This window comes from Pseudorca crassidens, chromosome 4 (genome assembly GCF_039906515.1).
Source record: "Pseudorca crassidens isolate mPseCra1 chromosome 4, mPseCra1.hap1, whole genome shotgun sequence".
In the NCBI taxonomy this organism is placed as follows: domain Eukaryota; kingdom Metazoa; phylum Chordata; class Mammalia; order Artiodactyla; family Delphinidae; genus Pseudorca; species Pseudorca crassidens.
In genome coordinates this window covers 4,428,263-4,448,769 of record NC_090299.1, presented here as the reverse complement: position 1 = coordinate 4,448,769, position 20,507 = coordinate 4,428,263, and the positions used below count along the sequence as shown (strand labels likewise).

General features: G+C 42.6%; 1 protein-coding gene across 2 annotated transcripts in view; it reads left to right on the top strand.

Annotated features, from left to right (window-relative positions):
• Positions 1–20,507, top strand: part of KIAA0232 (KIAA0232 ortholog) — an 89,342-nt gene that overhangs the window by 49,733 nt on the left and 19,102 nt on the right. For both annotated transcript variants that reach the window (XM_067735036.1, XM_067735037.1), the window contains exons 3-5: positions 5,670–5,807; positions 17,244–17,310; positions 18,675–18,756. In XM_067735036.1, the coding sequence (XP_067591137.1) occupies positions 5,670–5,807; positions 17,244–17,310; positions 18,675–18,756 (287 nt within the window). The remainder of the gene's footprint in view (positions 1–5,669; positions 5,808–17,243; positions 17,311–18,674; positions 18,757–20,507) is intronic.

The following is a 20,507-nucleotide window of genomic DNA, read 5'->3' as shown; positions in this document are numbered from 1 at the left end:
CCTGTGGATTAATATCAGTAAAGACATTTTCAAAGATGAAATACGTAAAATCTTAAAAATCAGCATTAACAGGGTAGTTAGGTAAGAACCAAAAAAGACATCTAGATTGGAAAGGAAGAACGAAAACTATCTCTATTGACATACTGACGTGGTGTTGTGTATAGAAAATCCTAAGGAATGAAATTAAGAAAATTCCATTTACAATAGTATGAAAAAGAATAAGATATGTAGGAATAAATTTAACAAAAGAAGTGTAAGACTTGCACACTAAAAATTATAAAACATCATTGACAGAAATCAAAGAGATCTAATAAATGGAAAGACATCCCATGTTCATGATCAGAAGACTTAATATTGTTAACATAGCAGTGCTCCCCAAACTGATCTGCAGATTCAAGGCAATCCCTATCAGAATCCCAGCTACCTTTGTTGCAGAAATTGGCAACTGATCCTAAAATTCATACGGAAATGCAAGGGACCCAGAATAGCCAAAAGAATTTGAAAAAAGAAGAACAAAGTTGGAGGACTAACACTTCCCAGTTTTAAAACTTATTGCAAGGCTCCTATAAGCAAGATGGTTTGATCCTGGCATACATATGGCTGGCCGTATGTAACGGAACTGAGAATTCAGAAATAAACCTTTGTAGTTTCCAGCAAGACCATTCAATGGGGGAAAGAATAGTCTTCAGCAAAAGGTGCTGGGACAACAGGATAACCATGTGTAAAAGGATGAAGTTGGACTCCTGTCTCATACCACATACAAATATTAACTGAAAATGGATTATAGACCTAAATATAAGAGCTAAAAGTATAAAACGTAGGAGAAGACATAAGAGTAAATCTTCATGGCTTGTATTAGGCAGTGGTTTCTTAGATACCAAAGCATAAGCAGCCAAAGAAGATATCAATGTATTAACTTCATCACAGTGAAAAACTTTTATACTTCAAAGGATATCATCAAGAAAGTGAAAAGACAACCCATAGAATTAGATAAAATAGGGACTTCCCTGGTGGTCTAGTGGTAAAAAATCCGCCTTCCATTGCAGGGGACTCGGGTTCGATCCCTGGTCAGGGAACTAAGGTCCCACATGCCGCGGGGCAACTAAGCCTGCGCGTGTCTAGAGAGCCCGCCTGCCGCACACTACAGAGCGTGCCACAACTAGAGAGAGAAAACCCACACGCCACAACTAGAAAGAAGCCCACGCCGTGACAAAAGATCCTGCATGCCTCAGCAAAGATCCCGTGTACCACAACTAAGACCCGACGCAGCCAAAATAATAATAATAATGATAAAGAAAATAAATAAATAAAATGAACATTAAAAAACCAAATTAGATAAAATATTTGTAAATCATTTATATCTGATAAGGGATGTGTATTCAGAATAGATGATTTAAAAATGGGCAAAAGATTTGAATAGACATTTGTCCAAAGAAGATATGCAAATGGCCAATAAGTACCTTAAAAGATGCTTAACTTCATTGGTCATTAGGGAAAATGATGAGATACCACTTCATCCTCACTAGGATGGCTAAAATAAAAAACACAGACAATAACAAATGTTGGTGAGGATGTAGAGAAATTAGAATCTTCATATACTTCTGGTGTGATTGTAAAATGGTATAGCTGCTTTGAAGAATAGTCTGGCAGCTCTTCAAAAGGTTGAATATAGAGTTACCATGTGACCCAGCAATTCCACTCCTAGGTATATCCCCAACAAGATTGAAAATATGTGTGCATACAAAAACTCGTATATGAATGTTCACAGCAGTATTATTCACAATAACCGAAAGGTGAGAACAATCCAGATATCCGTCAGTGGATGAATGGATAAACAAAGTGTGGTACATCCATGCAGTGAAATATTATTTAGTCATAAAAGGTAATGAAGTACTGATACATGCCACAACATGGATGAGCCTTTAAAACGTTACACCAAACAAAAGAAGCCAGGCAGGAAAGGATATGGATTGTATAATTCTATTTATATGAAATGTCTAGCATAGGAAAATCTATAGAGACAACAGATTAGTAGTTGCCAGTGACTTGGGAGAGAGAGGAATGGGAAGTAACTGCTAGTGGGTACAGGGCTTCTTTTTGGGGTGATGAAAAATGTTTCAAAATAAGGTAATGGCGGGACTTCCCTGGTGGCGCAGTGGTTAAGAATCCGCCTGCCAATGCAGGGGACACGGGTTCGATCTCTAGTCCGGGAAGATCCCACATGCCGCAGAGCAACTAGGCCTGTGTGCCACAACTACTGAGCCTGCGCTCTAGAGCCCGTGAGCCACGACTACTGAGCCCGCGAGCCACAACTACTGAGGCCCGCATGCCTAGAGCCCGAACTCTGAAACAAGAGAAGCTGCCGCAATGAGAAGCCTGCGCACCGCTATGAAGAGTAGCCCCCGCTTGCCACAACTAGAGAAAGCCTGCGTGCGGCAACAAAGACCCAACGCAGCCAAAAATAAATAAATAAATTTAAAAGAAAATGAGATAATGGTATTGTTGCATAACCCTGTGAATTATACTAAAAACCACTGAATTGTATATTTAAAAAGCAAATTTTATGGTTTGTGACAAAGCGAGTGCCAGACACGTGTTCTAGGTGAACAGCTACAGGAGCTCTTCTCATTTCTCTATTCTTGACTTACGAGTATTCCATTAAAAAAAAAAAACAAAAAACTTTCGACTGTTAAAGGAGTATGACCTAGTTACAAGAAAAGTTATAGATTCCTGTTCCTGCTCACAAAGAGACGAGCTCCTTGGTGGCCTCTTAGTACATTTCTCTCAGACATTTTAATGCACATTAATAGGTGTGCATGTGTATTTTAACCAAAAATGAGATCATACTGTTGTATAAACTACTTCTCTTATATATATTGTGAGTAGCTTCCCATGTCAGTAAATACACTTCATAATCTCCTTAATGGCTGTAATATCTAATTGCCTGGATGAATTATAACTTACTAACCAAGTCCCCCTTCTTTGACGTTTAGGTTCTCTCTACATGTTTGCAGTTATTGACAGCTCTGTGATCAACATCACTGTAGCTAAGTCTATGCACACTTTGGTGATTTTTTTCCTTAGGCTAAATTCCCGGAAGTAGAGTTATTGATCAAAAGCACATATGCATGTTTAAGATATTTGGTATGTATTGTCAAACTGCCCTCAAGAAGGACTGTGTGTCCATGTGAATTTTGAAAAGCCCTTCTGCCTGTATAATAAAACTTTATTTGGACCTTTGAATGTGTTATTAACCCTGCTGAGCTTTACTATAGCTGCAGTAGTGGACTTCCACTAGTGGACCACCAGTGGACTTCCCTGGTGGTCCAGTGGGTAGGACTCCATGCTCCCAACACGGGGGGCCCGGGTTCAATCCCTGGTTAGGGAACTAGATCCTGCATGCCACAACTAAAAGATCTCGCATGCCGCAACTAAGACCTGGCACAGCCAAAATAAATAAAAATAAATAAATAAATATTAAAAACATTTATATATATATATAGCTTCAGTAGAGAAACACGTTTATAATGCTGAGTAAAGAGAAAGCCAGTCTCAGCAACTCAAACAGAAAGGAGTCCTGTTTTCAGTAATTACACAGAACTTTTCTACCTTCTTTGTTTTATACGCTGTGAATAGAGGAAAATTATAACATTTTCCTCTGTCTTCAGAAGCTTCAAATCTACATTGTTATGGTTCTGTTTCTGCTCCTGTGAAAGAACAAGCTCTATCTCCAGAAGATATCACTGATAAGGAATGTCAGGTTTCAGCTGTTATCCAGCCAAACACATTAGATAAATGGAAATATACTGAGAGTTCTTACTTGGCCATCAAGCACATTTTCCCTTGGCAAATGGAATTGACACCACTCAGCCAGCAAATATGTTTTTCGGGTTCACGAGATCTGCAAACATGCCCATGAAATTAAGTAAAAAGTATGTTAATCATGATGAGTATAGAGGGGAGGGGTCCTCCCATTCTTATCTGGTGGCATGAAAGTAATTTTATGTATTTGATTACAGTAAAGATTGGCTACACAGTTGATGGTGTATGATTTGATCCAAGAGATCTTTTGAATTTATTATTATTGTGCTTTTCCTTTCTTCCATCTCATTCATTAATTCATATCTATTTCCTGAGGGCCCACTGTAGGCCAAATATTCTTCTAAGGAGTTTTCTTAATTTTGCCTTTGTCTTTCTTTCTAATCTTTTTTCCCCCTCTTGTCTGTCCACTGGTTTTAATAATAATTTACCAAATGAAGGGCAAAATGAAGTGGCAAAGCAATTAAAAATACTCAAGTCCCAGTTTAAGGAGTTAAAGTAAACCTACATCTTGGAATATTGTATAACCAAAGAATTTGTAGTAACATGGGGGTAATGTTTACAATATAAGTTAAGTACAAAATTGTACAAATAGTGTGAATTCAATCATGTGTGTTTTTGGTTTTTGTTTTTTGTTTTTGCGGTACGCGGGCCTCTCACTGTTGTGGCCTCGCCCGTTGCGGAGCACAGGCTCCGGACGCGCAGGCCCAGCGGCCATGGCTCACGGGGCCCAGCCGCTCCGCGGCATGTGGGATCTTCCCGGACCAGGGTACGAACCCATGTCCCCTGCATCGGCAGGCGGACTCCCAACCACTGCGCCACCAGGGAAGCCCCAATCATGTGTTTTTTTAAAGCATGTGAAAAAGACCAAATGAAGCAGACCAAATTGTTATAATTTTCACTGGGTGGTAGGATCGTGGATGATTGGCTTTCTTCCTGCTTTTCCAGTTTTCCTTAGTTTTTATAACAGGCATATATAGTCAAGGGGAAAATAAGCTTAAAATACATAAAATATTTTATATCTGTTGTTTTTTAGACTGCAAGTTACAGGAATGAACCATTCACCTGTTAAATGTTAAAATCTGCTAGTAAGGGACTTACTTCCCTGGCGGTCCAGTGGTTAGGACTTTGCCCTTCAACTGCATGGGGCACGGGTTCAATTCCTGGTCTGGGAGCTAGGATCCTGTATGCCGTGTGGCGCGGCGGGGGAAGAAAAGAAAATCTGCTGGTAACATGAGCAGTCATTATTGACGAGTGGGAAGTACAGAAAAGAGGACCTTTAATTGTGTGTATAGTTTAGAATTTATACTGAAATTTAAATGATAACACTTGAATTTACATGTGAATGAGTTTATTAGCATTTTCTATAAATATAAATGGGTCAGATTTATTGAGATCATAAATCCTAAATAATAATTACTTCAGTAACAGATATCGAAATAATGGATTAGGACTTCCCTGGTGGCGCAGTGGTTGAGAGTCCACCTGTCGATGCAGGGAACACAGGTTCGTGCCCCGGTCCAGGAAGATCCCACATGCCACGGAGCAGCTGGGCCCGTGAGCCATGGCCTCTGAACCTGCGCGTCCGGAGCCTGTGCTCCGCAATGGGAGAGGCCACAACAGTGAGAGGCCCACGTACTGTAAAAAAACAAAAACAAACAAACAAAAAAGGATTATTCTGAAGTGCTCTGATTGACAGTGTCCTATGGTCTCTTAATTTATTAGTGTATACCAATTTGTGAATGAAAATAATTTGGTAGGGGAATATATGTGTAAGTATGTGGGAAATAATAGTGTTTGAAACTTGTTATTCAGCGTTGATCATTGAAACTCGTCCATTCTTATTTTAGGAGAATGACATCTTCCTGGGCTGGGAAAAAGGAGCTTATAAGAAATGGGGAAAGAGTAAGAAAAAGTGCTCAGATCTAACTTTAGAAGAAATGAAAAAACAGGCTGCTGTCCAGTGTCTTCGATCTGCTTCTGATGAAGTAAGTTTACATTTGATTTCTAATACTTAGGGGAGAAGAAAAGGTGGTGTGTCTTAAAAGTTTACCGATAATACATCTTAACCAAAAAAACCTTAGAAAAGTAAAGTACTCATTATCTCACCACCGTTATGTAAACATTGCCATGTTTTCCTTTATAGTATTTTTCTATATATATTGAGTTTTATATAACATATTCTTTTTTATGTACTGTTGTAGTTGGAGAATACATAAAATTTTATATATATGTTTCCCCGTTTAACATGTATTTCATTTTTTGTTATTGATACCTTATCTTTATGCTTTTTGGTGGCTAGGTTACGTTTCATCAAGTAATATCCCAGTAGCCGCCTGATATGTTCTTTATTACTGGGTATTGAGAGTGCTCTTGGTTCTGTGTTACGCTCTCCAGAATATTTTCATGCGTGGCTCTTTCCATGGTGTATATGTATATATTTTGGATACATTGCTAGAAGTGGGAAAACAGTTCTAACATTTAAGAACACTATGTTTGCTTGATTCATAATTTTTTGTTTGTTTTTAAGGAAAATAGTATAAGATTGTTTTAGTGACCTTTTAACGTTTCATGTAAAATATTTCTTATGTCCTTCAGCATCCTGAACTAACGCCATAGTTTTAGAGCATAATCGCTATTTAAATTAATACTCTGATTCTTTGTTGCTCACTATAAGATAAAATCTCTGCGATCATAACTGCTTGGAAAATTATTTTGCTTTTACCATGCTATTTGAGATAGTGTGCTTTAAGCACCTTTACAGTTCAAAGTTAAATTGAGAAGATTCATACAAGGTGTGGAGAGCAGCTTCCGACCTGCAGAAACTTCCTTCCTAAATTAAGTTATCAAGCGGTCTGATGTTGGGGGTAACCAGCTTTGCTGCATTTGATAATCTGCAGAAGTTCTATTTTGTCTCCCACCTACCACACATAGCCGTGAAAGCTTGTTCAGTGCTTCCCAGCTGTGTGTTCTCATCCTGCTCAGAGTTGTCTGTGGGAGCCCGACTCCCTGGCCTGTGCCCATGGTACCTGGTGCCTACCCTCACATCCTAAACGCAGTCGTGCTTTTCTGTCTTCCCTTCATGACTGTGCTCCTTGGACGCCAGGACTGTGAGTTCCCCATCTTTGCATCTCCTGGTGCCTGGCAGAGTGAGTGCCTGTCGTGTAGAAGGTACTGCATTTCTCTTGAATTAGTTGAACCTCAGTTTCCAAAGCGTCTTCCACTTTCATCCAGTCCTTCTTTTTCCCCTTCCCACTGTTTTCCTCTCCCTCACCTCTTGGATTTTTTTTTAACTTCTGATTTCTTGAAGCTGCTGCCTCATAGACTATGGGATAGGAATTTGGAAGTTACCACTCATGTGGTTATCTTAGGTACCTTTTTGTTACAAAGAGAAGGAACATAATTAACCTAGTTTAGGAGAAAATGGAAATATACATAAAGGTTACAGGGATATCTCACTGAAACCCAGTGCTGGAAATGCAGCAGCCTGGGGAGTGACCTGAACTGGGAACCAAATGATTGGCAGCCGAAGTCATTTTCTCTAATGACCCACAGTCTCTCATTTGCTTCTCTCTGTGCTTCTGGGTCATTCCCTCTCTACCTGAAGTCTGGCTTTCTCTGCTTCGGCACACGCATGGTGAAAAAATGACCATTCTAGCCCCAGCCCAGCATGACTGCTGAAGTCTGGTACCCAGCCCCATTCAGTTGAGGGAGAATCTGATTTGCTAGGCTTGGGCCGGTTGTCCACCTGTGCTTTGATAAGCTGTGGCGAGGGGACAGAGTTGCCTGCAGGTCCTTTCCTTCAACAGGGGCTGAGTGATGAGCAGTCCTCAGAGAAAAGGGGGTGGTTGGACAGTTACCCAAAAGGTGTTTTCTGTGTGACACTGAAGGGGGTAATAGATTGGTAAAGGATTTCAGAGCTTTTAAAGGAATTGAAAATGGAGATGGTTTTTAAAAGTGAGAGGTTAGTTCAGGTAAATTCTTTGAGCAAAATCCAAAAAAGCTACTGCTGAGTCATGGTGGGGAGGAAAATATTAGTAGGGAGTTTCAATCTGGGAAAGGATCTTATTTCTGCTTTGGACCAAAGTTGCTGAGAAATGACTCTAGCCTTCGACTCATAGTGAAGTGGACTGAAAAACAAGGACAGCTGAAATCAGCTGTGGGCAAAGGGGGAGCACAGGCATCTTGTTGTGTGCAGTGCAAGACCCTTCTCCTCTGACAGCTTTTTGAGTGTGTGTAATTCATCCTAGCTGAGCATGATGTGTGCCAACAAAGAACTGGTGTCAGGTAGAAACAGTGCAGGGGAGGAGAGTGGCTTGCACAGATCTTTGATTCTTTAAGTTGTTGCTTTAGAAAATGCTTTCCTTTGCCTGGCTGTCAAAGGCGGGATTTTTGTTTTCAAACCCAATGAAGCATATTTGTCCTAACTCTTTCCTTCTCATTTTATTAAAAATTACTGCGTTCTTTTTCCTAATAAGGATTGTTTTTTTAATCTTACCAAATTAAAGTCGGCTGAGGAAGTGAATGTGCCAGTCGTACACCAGGAGCTCAGCCGAGTGCTTGGGGACAGAATGAAAAGGAAGTAGGAAGTCCTCAAGCCCCAGAGCCCTGTCCCGAGCCGCCTGCTGTGTGTGCATCAGTGCACAGCCCCCTTAGGACAGCTCACCTGGCTCTTGGGAGCCAATGGAAAGAAGTTGAAAAGAACCCTCTCTAACTATGGCCTGTAACAATGGAAAGGATTCACTGTGGTCACTTATGAACTGTAGGCTAGCTTTTTTCCCCCTAGAATCTGCCTGGTGGCTTCAGTGAAAAGAAGAGAGCAAAGAAGGCCCTATGTAGGAAATTATAATGCAGAGTTCTATTTTATCTTATATTTTTGCCACAGTGAATGTTTGCACGTGGGTGTGTTGTTCATTCCCTAAATACTGAGGATGGTAATGTTCGCGATTCTGTGCTTTGCTTTCCCACCCAGTTCTAATGCCAGCTTAGACCCCTTCTTCGTGCAGCTCTGTGTAGTCACTACTAACTGATCAGAGTCAAAAGCCACTAACAAGTTTACAGTCTAATTGCTTAAAATGTTAATGACATAATCACAAGACAGTAACATAGGTGATGCTATCACTCTATTAGGTAGGTAGGTAGAGGTGATGTTCTGAGTTACATGTGAGATGAATTCTTTTCTCATTACTTTCGTGTGTGCATGTGTGACTGTTACAGCTACAGTGTTAGCTGTTTCTGTAAAAGCATCCAGAGTTATCAGACTCTTCGCTCGCCATGGTTTAAATAGAATGGTAGACTTCTCTGACTGCAGTTTTACATCCCTGTGGTGGGACGCTGTGCCTCCGCTTAATCCTTGCATCAAGTTGTACCCGCATTTCAGCACGTCTCTGAACCCACTCAGCCCAATATTTATCTGAGAAACGTCACCAAAACCATAAGGAAACTCAGTTATGTCCAAATTTAATTTTATACATTGATGGTAGTTTGGCAACACCCGTGAACATCTGTGAGCCATTGTTTATTCCTGTTGGGGACCATGACCTTTAATGGGCTTTGTTGTTTGTTAAGTCCCAGCTGAAACTGCCTTTGCTAATACTCTTCGTTTACACATGCAAATAAAATGGAATTCTTTGGTACTCACTTTTTTATTTTTTCGGTATGCGGGCCTCTCACTGTTGTGGCCTCTCCCGTTGCGGAGCACAGGCTCCGGACGCGCAGGCTCAGCGGCCATGGCTCACGGGCCCAGCCGCTCTGCGGCGTGTGGGATCTTCCCAGACCGGGGCACGAACCCGTGTCCCCTGTATCGGCAGGCGGACTCTCAACCACTGCGCCACCAGGGTAGCCCTGGTACTCATTTTTTGCTATAACATTTTGCATTTGATTTGAGTGCAGTTAGTAATGGGGTCTGTAAATAAGAACGGTGCTGTGACTCAGCGATAGGCCACTCAGACCTCCCCCAGGTGGGCATTTTATAGTTACGTGATGTTATTCTAAGCTGTTCTGTTTCTCTTACCAGTGGACATGGCACATGCCTGATGTGGTTACATATATCCACACCTCCCTTTCTCCCTTTTAAAAACATAAAAAGTGGAACTGTGCGGACTGTTGTTTTTTGAATCCTCAAGTTTACTTGGTTCTGTTTTCTCTTTCCCCAGAGTTGGAGCTTTTCATATTGTTTTGTTTTTGTTTTTAATAATTAGTTATATTTCTGTTTTATTTTTATTGAGCTACTTAAAACTGAATCAGGGCTAGTATTTCATCTCCCATTTTGGGAATGGTTAGGATATTAGAAACTCAACAAGGCCCTGTTTGGGGAATAAAGTTAGGATGCAATGATAACTTATTTCAATTAAGTTAGTCTTGAAAGTAACAGCACTGCAACTTACCCTGGGTAACTGACTTGCTCTGTGGTTATTCAGCGTCTTGTAGAGGATTTATGTCCTCAGTACAGTGAAGTCTTATTGCAACTGCTCATGTTTTCACATTCAGCTAAGTTCACCAGTAACATTCTTTTTGCCAGTAAAAGTACGTAGTACATCTCAATATTTTGCGTATGTTTTGTTTATATGCTGTACAGGGTTGTATATAAAATACATGTAAAGTCATTTATGGCAATTTACTTTCAAGGTTAATTTTGACCATGTACATTGTTTCTTTGCATGCTGACATTTGAACTTATCCATTCTGGATAATGAGCATCAAGACAATGGTAACTAACATTTACTGAGCCCTTAGATGTGTGCAGCGCCCGTCTGGGTGCGCTGTCCACGTTGTAAGAGGTGATGCTGTGCTCCCTCTACAGGCCAGACCCCTGAGAAGCCAGTGGTTATTAAAGCCAAGAATGTTCACAATTGCTGTGTTGTCACAGCCAACCCTGCGTGAGGAAGCCTAGGCCTTATCTCCTTGGGCATAGAAAGAGCTGGGTATTCAAGGAAGCCTGTAGGCCGTTATGAGGACTTGGCTTTTCCTCTGAGAAGCCTCGAAAGTTGGAGAGTTTGGAGCAGAGGGGTGATGTAACTTGACTTAAATGCTGATAAGGTGCTGCTGGCTGCTGCATTTAAGAGTAGATGGGTTGGGGCGAGGCAGGGTAGATGGAGGGGCAGAGGCAGATGCAGAGAAAGCAGGTAAGGAGCTATTACCTTATTAGTCCAGCAGGCCGATGAGGGCGAGACCTTGTTTCTAAATGTATTTTGAAGGTAGAGCTGACAAGACTGAATGTAGGGTGGAGGAAGAGGGCAGAGGCAGAGAAGGTAGCCAAGGTTTTGGGGCTGAGCATCTGCAAGAAAGGAATCTTCATTTACTGAGGAAAAGGAAATTGGGAAGAAGCACTAATTTGTGGGGGGATGGGTGTGAGATGCCTGTGAGAGAGGCCGGTGGAGATTTTGAAAACGCAGTTGGATATGCGTGTCTGGGGTTGATGGGCTGGGTGGTTTGGGGGAGGAGATTGAACAATAGACCACTGGCTTGTTTGGCCAGAGCTTGCCGTCTGGCATGTCTCCGGGGGCTGAGTAGGACGCTAAATGAATGAGGTGGTGGGGAGCGGGTTGGCCTGTGGGAAACGCCGTCCCCGGTGGTGCCAGGTCTTCTCTCTTTTTAGAAAAGGTAGAAAGTTGGGATTTTTATAGGAAATTTCCTACACTATTAAATGCTGAAAGTGAGGGTGTGGAAAAGGAAACAAGTGGGAGGGGCTGCTCTAAAAATCTGAGGGTGAGGTGAGCAAAAGGGCATAAAAAGAGGCGTACGCGGGGGTTATTGAGTGGGGTGTGACAGACCGAGTGTGCGAGGGCGGGAAGGCAGACGCGGGGAGGGACAGAGACCAGAACAGTGAGCACCTGTGTACGTGGCTTGAGAAACACATAATTGTGAAAACAGCTTGAGCCCCGCAAGTGCCCTTTCCTCGTGGTACTTCTCTCCATCTCTCTCCAAGGTTACCAGTGCTCTGAACTTGGTTTTCCTCTCTCCCGTGCACATCTTTATACTTTTACTAAATGTTATTTGAGGGGGATACACAAATGTGTGACTATTTTGCATGTTAGCTTTATATGAATGGTATCATACTCTATGTATTTTGTAACTTGCTTCTTTTAGTTAACATTTTGAAAGATTTATCTATGTTACTAGTATGATCTTATAATTTCTCTTCACTGCTAAATGTCCATTGTAACACTGTAAAGCTATTTATTCTTCTGGTAATGGACCTTTCAGTTGTTTCCCAGTTTTGATTGTTATAAAGAACACAGCAAGGACCATTCTTGTGCTCCCACCCTTGTGCACATGTACAGTGCCTTGTCTAGAGTATATACTTAGGCATCAGACTGCTACATTAAAGTCAGTTGTTTTTTTCACCATTTTAGCATTACAGGCTTGCGTATCTGATGAAAGCTATGGACCTAACCAGAAAGATTATCTTTTCTTCTATGCCGCCTTGGCCTATAGTAGGTGTGCAGTAATATTTATCCATTGCATACTTCCCTCCTCCTCTATACCACATTCTAGAGAGCAAATATAAATAAGAGCTGGAGGCAAGCCATTGGGTAGATTTTTGTAGATCCTCCTGTGTTTAAAGATGGGAATCACAGCCCTCATGCAGGTGCCTTGGCAGAGACAGCCTTTTGTTTGTTTGGATTTTTTGTTTAAAAATTATCCTTAAATGGCTGTAGGCCATGGATGTTTATTCCATCCACGTAACCACGTGCCCCACTGCTTCCTATTGCATTATACCTGGCTGTCACATGTTTGTATTACTTCCCTGGCCACTGAAGACATGAGTTTATGAACCCTGGTATATATTCTCAGTTGTCTTATTGGTGCTCTTTTATTTATTGACTTAACAAGTCTGTGGATATATATATATATATTTAATATTTATTTATTTGGTTGTGCTGGGTCTTAGTTGGCGCGTGCGGGATCTTCATTGCCCTTTTAGTTGCGGCATGCGGGCTCTTAGTTGTGGCGTGCGGGCTCTTAGTTGTGGCGTGTTGGATCTAGTTCCCTGACCAGGGATCGAACCCGGCTCCCCTGCATTGGGAGCACGGAGTCTTAGCCACTGGACCTATAGGGAAGTCCCACTGGTCTTGTTTGTTTGGTTTTTTTGTTTAATAAATTTATTTATTTGTTTTTATTTTTGGCTGTGTTGGGTCTTCGTTGCTGTGCGCGGGCTTTCTCTAGCTGCAGCGAGCGGGGGCCACTCTTCATTGCAGTGCACGGGCTTCTCATTGTCATGGCTTCTCTTGTTGCAGAACACAGGCTCTAGGCACGTGGGCTTCAGTAGTGGTGCAGGCTCAGTAGTTGTGGTGCACGGGCTTAGCTGCTCCGCGGCATGTGGGGTCTTCCCGGGCCAGGGGTTGAACCCGTGTCCCCTGCATTGGCAGGCAGATTCTTAACCACTGCGCCACCAGGGAGGCCCCCGCTGGTCTTGTCTGAGGTCTCATACCGTTGCAGTCATTGGCAGCTGGGACCGGAACATCCAAGATTGCTCTCTTAGCTTGTCTGGCACCTCAGGAGGGATAGCTAGGAGCTGTGACCTTCTCCGCGTGGCTAGCTTAGGCTTCTGTCTACGGCAGATGGAGCCCGGGAGTTAGCATTCTGAGAGGGCATGCATCACACTTGCTAGTGTCTCACTGAGGAATCCTAGCACATTTGGGGGAGGGACCTATACTAGGGTTGAGTGCCAGGAGTCGTGGCTCACTGAGGTTACCAGGCTTTCCCCATCCTGACAGGTACTTTCGTGACAGATGGAAGCCAGACAGGCTTAGGACACCAGGCACCTCTGAGGGAAAGCATGAGATACCATAATGAAAACTGGGGACTAAATGAAAGTTGGCAAGTTGTTGAATCCCCACCCCTTTCTTCTCCCTGTCTGCTAGAACTCTGAAGATTGGGGAATTTCTCTCTGAGGAAAAGGTTGCTGCAAAGAAGAAACAATCCAAGGGACAAGATGATCTCTTGAAAATTCTAAACATGATAATGGGAATGAAAGAACTCAACAGAAGGGTTGGAAGGTATAGCTGAGGAAATCTGCCAGGAAGTAAAAGCAAAAAACGAAGAAATGGCAAATAGGAAAGAAAAAAGAAATTAGGGGACCGATACAAGGAGTTCAAAACCCAGCTATTTGGAAGTGTCATTGGTATGCTCCCATTTTCCAGCTGTGAAAAGTAAGGCTTTGCTAGGTGACTGGCTTAAGGGCGGCCATGTGGCTAACCCTGAGGTGAAGTTCAAACCCACGTCTTTTTGACTCCCAGCGGCATGGACCGCTTGAGTGCCCCGGAGAACCACATTGGTTAATGATCACAGGGTTGGTGTGGAACTGCCTGTCACGCATTTAGGCAATATCCAGTCCCAAAGCGTTCTCCATAAAAGATTAACCTTTGAGATGATTAACATAGCTACAGAAGCCTTTGACTACGGAGAATACGTCAGATTGCCTTTGTTTCCTTGATGCTGATGATTAAGTTCAGTAGTTGAGAAGGATGGGAAGCGCAGAGGGGGGAGAAGCATTGGAAACGCTGTGGTATGGGAAGTGATAGAAACTTATCAGGGAACAAATAAAAATCTTTCCCAGAAGCAGTGGGACAGTAGCTGCAGTGTTTGACCTGGGCTGCATCATCACGGAAGTGGCTCCACCCTGTAGCCTAGGAGAGGGAAGGCAGCAGTGCCAGCACCGTGGAGTCCCCAGAATCCAGGGGACTCTGCAGTGTCTGGGTCAGGTTAGTTACCTTTCCTACTCCTCCACCCTCAAACTCAAATCAGAGCAAACACTCAAGGCATTTTAAAAAGCAGTGAATCCAAAACTGAGACTCTGGGAAGTGAGAAACGAATCAACAGTCTAGAGGGGGCACCAGTATTTAGGTGACCCATGTGACAGGCACTCTGAGGGGTGCCTCACACGCACATCACCTTAGTTTACCCTCGGGAATCTTGAGAGGGAGGTGTTCAGAGACCAGGCGTGGCGCTGCACCCTACTGCCCAGTGAGTATGGGCAAGGCAGGAATGCAGGCCCAGATACATTGCCCCCGGCCATCTCCCAGCTGTGAGAAGTAACAGTTATTCGAGGGTAGACTCCCTGAGGGTAGGGAGCTCATCTCTCCGGGTGTCCTACCTGGCCGTCGGGGGCCCTGACCATTTGCTGAGAGTGAGTGAGTGAGTGTGTGAGAGAGAGAGAAGTACACGAGTGAATGGTCATGCGTCTGGAAGACCACTTATTGAACATCTCCTGAAAAGTGCCTGGCTCTGTGTGTGCGCCCCCCGGTGTTCAGATTTGGGTACCATAACTTGAATTTTAGAGTGGTCCTGTGGTTTGCAGAGCAGTTTCTCATGTTGGTTTGGTACTGGGAGGTAAGTGGGTATCAGCCATCTTACAGCTGGGAAAAGCAGCTCATGAGTTACGTGGTAGAATGTTAGTGTTTTTTCACCTACGGCATTGTTTCCCCTTAGAGCTGTCACTAAGGTATGAGTATAATGTACCGCAGGCTCTCAGTATTCTTGAATGCCCTCGCGGATATGGTATACTGTTAAAATATGATTAACAGAATTATCTAGTATTTAATATCATAGTTGGGAAAATGGACATAGTTTCTCATTAACAGCGCCAAGTCGACACCTCAGAATGCCTGCCAGGAGACGACAGGGTCCGGTGCTGCTTCTGACACCCCTTCTTGTTGCTCAGTTTGCTATCATGATAACCCAGTGGTCTAATGATTTTTTTGAAAAAATACAATTATGATGCTTCAGGAATCAAGGAAGACAGAATCGGGGTCGGTAGAGCTTGCTCTTGTGTACAGGGTCGAGGACTAAGCGTGTTGTCTATTATCCATTTATATATGAGAGCAAATGTATATACTTCTAAGCTGCATTACTATCCAGAACAGCTAAATTTTACAGTTGCTTGGAAGTGCTTTCCAAGACAAAGCGTAAAAAGTAACATCTGGTGACTGTTGTAATGAGCGCTCTATGGAGAATAGTAGGTGGCCCGCCGTTGCAGAGGATCGAGCGGAGTCGTATAAGCAATCCCTAGGGCTTGGTGTTCTGCCCTGGAGACTGGCACCGGCTTTAGAAACACAGTGACACAGGCTTGCTGTACAGACCAGCGTGCAGCCGCGAGTCAGCTGACAGTGGTGTTAGGTTCATGGTCTGGAGGAAGTGGAATAAAACGGCCATACTCATCACACCTTTAACATTATGGTAAGCAGAATCTTTCCGATGGAATTGTGTAGTCAGAGTTGTGCTTATGACTAATATCTGCCATGGTTTTTAGGAATTTTTAAGGAAAGGACAGCTCTCCTCTGGCCCATTTCCCTTTCTTCTTTTGTCCTGTCTCCTGTAAAAAGCTGTGATATGATGTGGATAGACTGTAACTATCAATGTTTACAATTAGCTGTTTTCATTGTAATCTTTCTTGCTGCTCAAACTGTGTAACTGCGGTTTCTTGTTGAGGATATCTGTAATACTTTGCTGAGTCATTTTGTGTGAGGTGAATGGGGTAGCGTCTATTTTTAGCCCCTCAAGGCCCTGTGAGGACGACAGGAGGCAGAGTCCTGTGCCTGTTCGGGTTGTGACCACCTAGAGAGACTCGATTCCAATTTAAGTAGGGCTTTCAGCCACTGAATAAACAAAAAGTTCCTAGGAAATGCGTTCACTTTTTTTGTACCTTGTAAAAGATTTTTCTTTCCTCCTGTGAGAAATAGAGAATTTTAAAAGTTTAAAAGTCTCCATAGTAAAAGATTTGCTTATGCCTGTTTCCATCATTCATTTTTCTTTAGAGTTTGGCTCTTATTCTTTTCCTCCCAATTTCAGACTCTTCCACGCACTCTCCTTAAATTTTACCCCAGTTCTGTACAGAGGCTAATACCCTATTCATGGCCCTTAAAGTAAAGCTTTCACATTCGCTTGCAGTAATGACATATGTTTTCCACCTGCTCTGTTTGTTCCAGTCATGAGTGTTCGCTTTAAGAGAAAAAAAAGAAAAAGTCACCTGTTTTCTTTAGACCATGTACTCCTAGAGGACCACGAGGAGATTTTTGTGATTTTAATTTGTACTGAGTCTCGTACAAGCCCTCGCTTGTACAGATATTGAATAATGGTTTTGATAGCGACTGACTTTTAACCGTAAGATGGGCATTTAGGTCCTTAGGCTCCCCCGTGAGCAAGATGCTGTATCCCTGGGAAGACAGAAGCTACTCTGGAAGGTACATTAGTATTTTCACATTTTATCAGTAAGTGCCGGTGAATATACTTTGTTAGTAAAATACGTATACTAAATTGAATCTAGAAACCTATAGTTTTTAAACTCTTCATTTAAATATTCATAATGTGTTTCTTTTGAAACATGGAAGATTTGTAAAGCTTTTATATTAAGACAAAAGTGTACAAATACCTGACTCTTACATACCTGGCCGTAAACTATGTGCTTTTCTGTTCCCACGCAGAGCTCTGGTATCGAGACTTTAGTGGAGGAGCTCTGCTCCAGGCTGAAGGACCTGCAGAGCCAGCAAGGTGAGGGTGCCGCCTCCAAGGGCCATCCCCGCACAGTGGGTAGAGCCACCAGATCTTGGAATTGATCAGAAAGAAGAGGCAACAGGAGCAAAGTCTTTGTATTCAGTGTGTCACCAGGCCAGTGTCACGCTCTGTCTTTAGCTGTGAGTGGCTTCTGGGTCATTCCACAGCCATCACTGGTCGATAGATCCCTGCCCTCAAAGGGATGACTTAATCCACAAGTGCCCTCATGGAAAGGAGACGTTTCATTGTGTTTGTCTTCAAACCGAAGCTCAGGGATCTGGAGCAATAATCTCTTACCTTTCCCATCCTTCTCCTCCCCCCCACCCCCCAAGTTAATATTTGCCTGTTGACTTCAGGGCCTGCAAAGGTGTCAGCTAATTATTTTAGGTTTGGAAGGAGCTTTTGCCTTTACTCTTGAAGTTATTGGAAAGGCAGGCTTGACAAGCTCATTGAGTCATTTTGATGCGTGAACCCTCACAGCTGCTTTTCTCAACTTTCCTGCAAGCCCGTAGAGTGAGTGACCTATTAAAGTGAAGGATCTTTATTTTACATGTCCTCCTCATGGTCATTGTGCTGCCCACCAAGCCTTGAGCCTTCTTTTTTTTTTTTTTTTTTTGCGGTACGCGGGCCTCTCGCTGTTGCGGCTTCTCCCGCTGCGGAGCACAGGCTCCGGACACACAGGCTCAGTGGCCGTGGCTCATGGGCCCAGCCGCTCCGCGGCATGTGGGATCTTCCCGGACCCGGGCACGAACCTGCGTCCCCTGCATCAGCAGGCGGACTCTCAACCACCACACCACCAGGGAAGCCCGAGCCTTCTTTTTAATAAGGGCACAATTTATTTGTTTCTAATCTGAGGGCAGTATCATGAGCTAAGCTAAGAGTATAGCCCTCTGCTTCTATTTTAGTTGAAACATAGCCCTCACCTAGATGTTAAGTAACAGAGAGCTAATTGTAATAACTTTCTTTACAGATTAGTGTTAGTCAAGATGAGGCAGTATAAAGTCGGTGAGTGCAGAATTTTGTGAGAAAATATTTTTGGAATCTAAACAGGTGTTCTCTCCTTCTGGTGTAATTAATAAGTACACAGGGAATTTCATTCTCTTAATTAAGTGCCTCTAGAGCCTCTGTCAGTGATGAGGTGAACCTCTCTCCGTTCTCAGCCCAAAGTTAATGTGGTTTAGCCAGAGTTCCCTCTGGCACACTTAAGAAATAGATTTTTATTAAAAAGATAAACTGGTGTAGAGTTCTTTTAAAGCCACAAAAGCCTATGTAATTTCTGATTAAATTTACTTAAGAAAAAGACAGGAGCATTTATTAACTAAATATAAGACAAATCTTTCTGAATTTTTGTTTCATAACAGAAGAGAAGATTCACAAAAAGTTAGAGGGGTCTCCCTCTCCAGAGGCAGAATTATCCCCTACAGCAAAGGATCAAGTGGAAATGTATGTAAGATTGTATTCAGTAATAAAGCATGTGTTTGTTAAAATCAGACAAATGACTGCTACATGGTTTACAGTTTTTTGTTTGTCATATGCTATTTAGTTTGATATTTTATAATTCAGGAATTTATTGAGCACTTACTGTGTGCTTGACGCTGAGAATTCAAAGGTGAATAAGAAGGTCTTGTCTTTTTCACGCATATTGAATCAATATTTGTGAAATTCACGGAATGACACAAACAAGGCCATTTATGGTCCATTCATATACCACTTTTGAAATTCATACCAGTCCTTTGAGACAGCTGTAAGCAATTAGGCTTGTCCTTGTTTTATACACAAGGAAGCCAAGTTCCCCTTGCTGATTACAGAAGGAACTGGGCAAGTCATTGACCTTGTCCGACTTGTTTCCTAAAGATGCTTTTCTGTCTTTGTTTGTAGATGGTTCATATTTAAATTGACAGCATTGTAAGGAGACTTCCTTATTATACATTTTATTTGAATCTTCTCAACTTCTAAATCTTAAGGGAAAAAGAGTACTTGGTTGTGTTGCTGTGCTGTCCAGCACGGTAGCCGTAGCCATGTGCGGCCTGTTGGCCGTTTGCGATGTGGCTGTTTCAGGCTAAGAGGTGCCGTGTGTGTCATACCCATCAGCGTTCAAAGACTTCATTTAAAAAGAATGTAAAACACTATATTAATAGTTTTTTCTGTTGATTACATGTGAAATGATAATGTGGATATATTTGGTTAAGTAAAATATATTATTGAAATTAATTTCACTTTCTTCTTTCCCATTTAATGGGATTCCTAGAACATTAAAAAGTACTTAAGAAGCTCATAATATATTTCTATTGGACAGCTCTGGTCTAGACTGAAAAGGAGAGTCAAGTATAGGCCCTTTGAACACCTGGCCTTTTATCACTTCATGTGTGAGCTTGACTTGCCTCTAGAATGACCCCCACTTTGGTAGCCATCCTGACTCTCGAGTCTTCCTTTGTCAGTCTGTCTTGCTCTGAAATCTTCAGTGGCTACCAGTTTCCTAGCAAACTGAAAACGCTTCTTTCCTGTTGAAGCCCTCTGAAGCCAGCCTCCCTGGTTTTCCTGCCGTGTGTTTCCAGTGGTTGCTGGTCTGACGAGGCACAGCATCTTCGTGTCCTCACACAGGTTCCCGTGCCTCACAGTACTCGCCAGACCGCTGCGTAGCTGGAACATCAAGGCTCAGCTGTGGTCCGCTTTGTCTGATTGTTCTAGGCCTCACCAGCATCCCCTTTTCTGAACACTTGAATTCCAAGAAACCTGCCATTTCTGAGGGTCTGCTTAATGCTGGGCATTGCACTTGCCTCCTGAGGAAAGATTCGATAATAACAGTCACTGACTCATCTCGCATGTTAATTCCTTTACTCCTCACAACTCTGTGAGATAGATACTATAATTACCCCGTTTTCTAGGCCACAGAGAGGTTAAGGACCGTGCCTAAGGTCACATAGCTAGGCAATAGCAGAGTGAGGATTCAAACTCAGGGAGTGTGGCTTCAGAGCTCATGCCCTCGACTGCTTTGCTATCCAGCTTTTCACCTACATTTGTTTCCAGTGCTCATAACAGCCTTGTGAGGTAAGTCATAGTATCACTATCTTACAGGTGAGGAAATGGACCAAGACATTACATGATTAGCTTAAAGTCACAAGCATAGTAAATGACTGAGCTGAGATTCAAATTCAGATATTTCGTATCAAAATATTACATTCTTTCCACTGTAT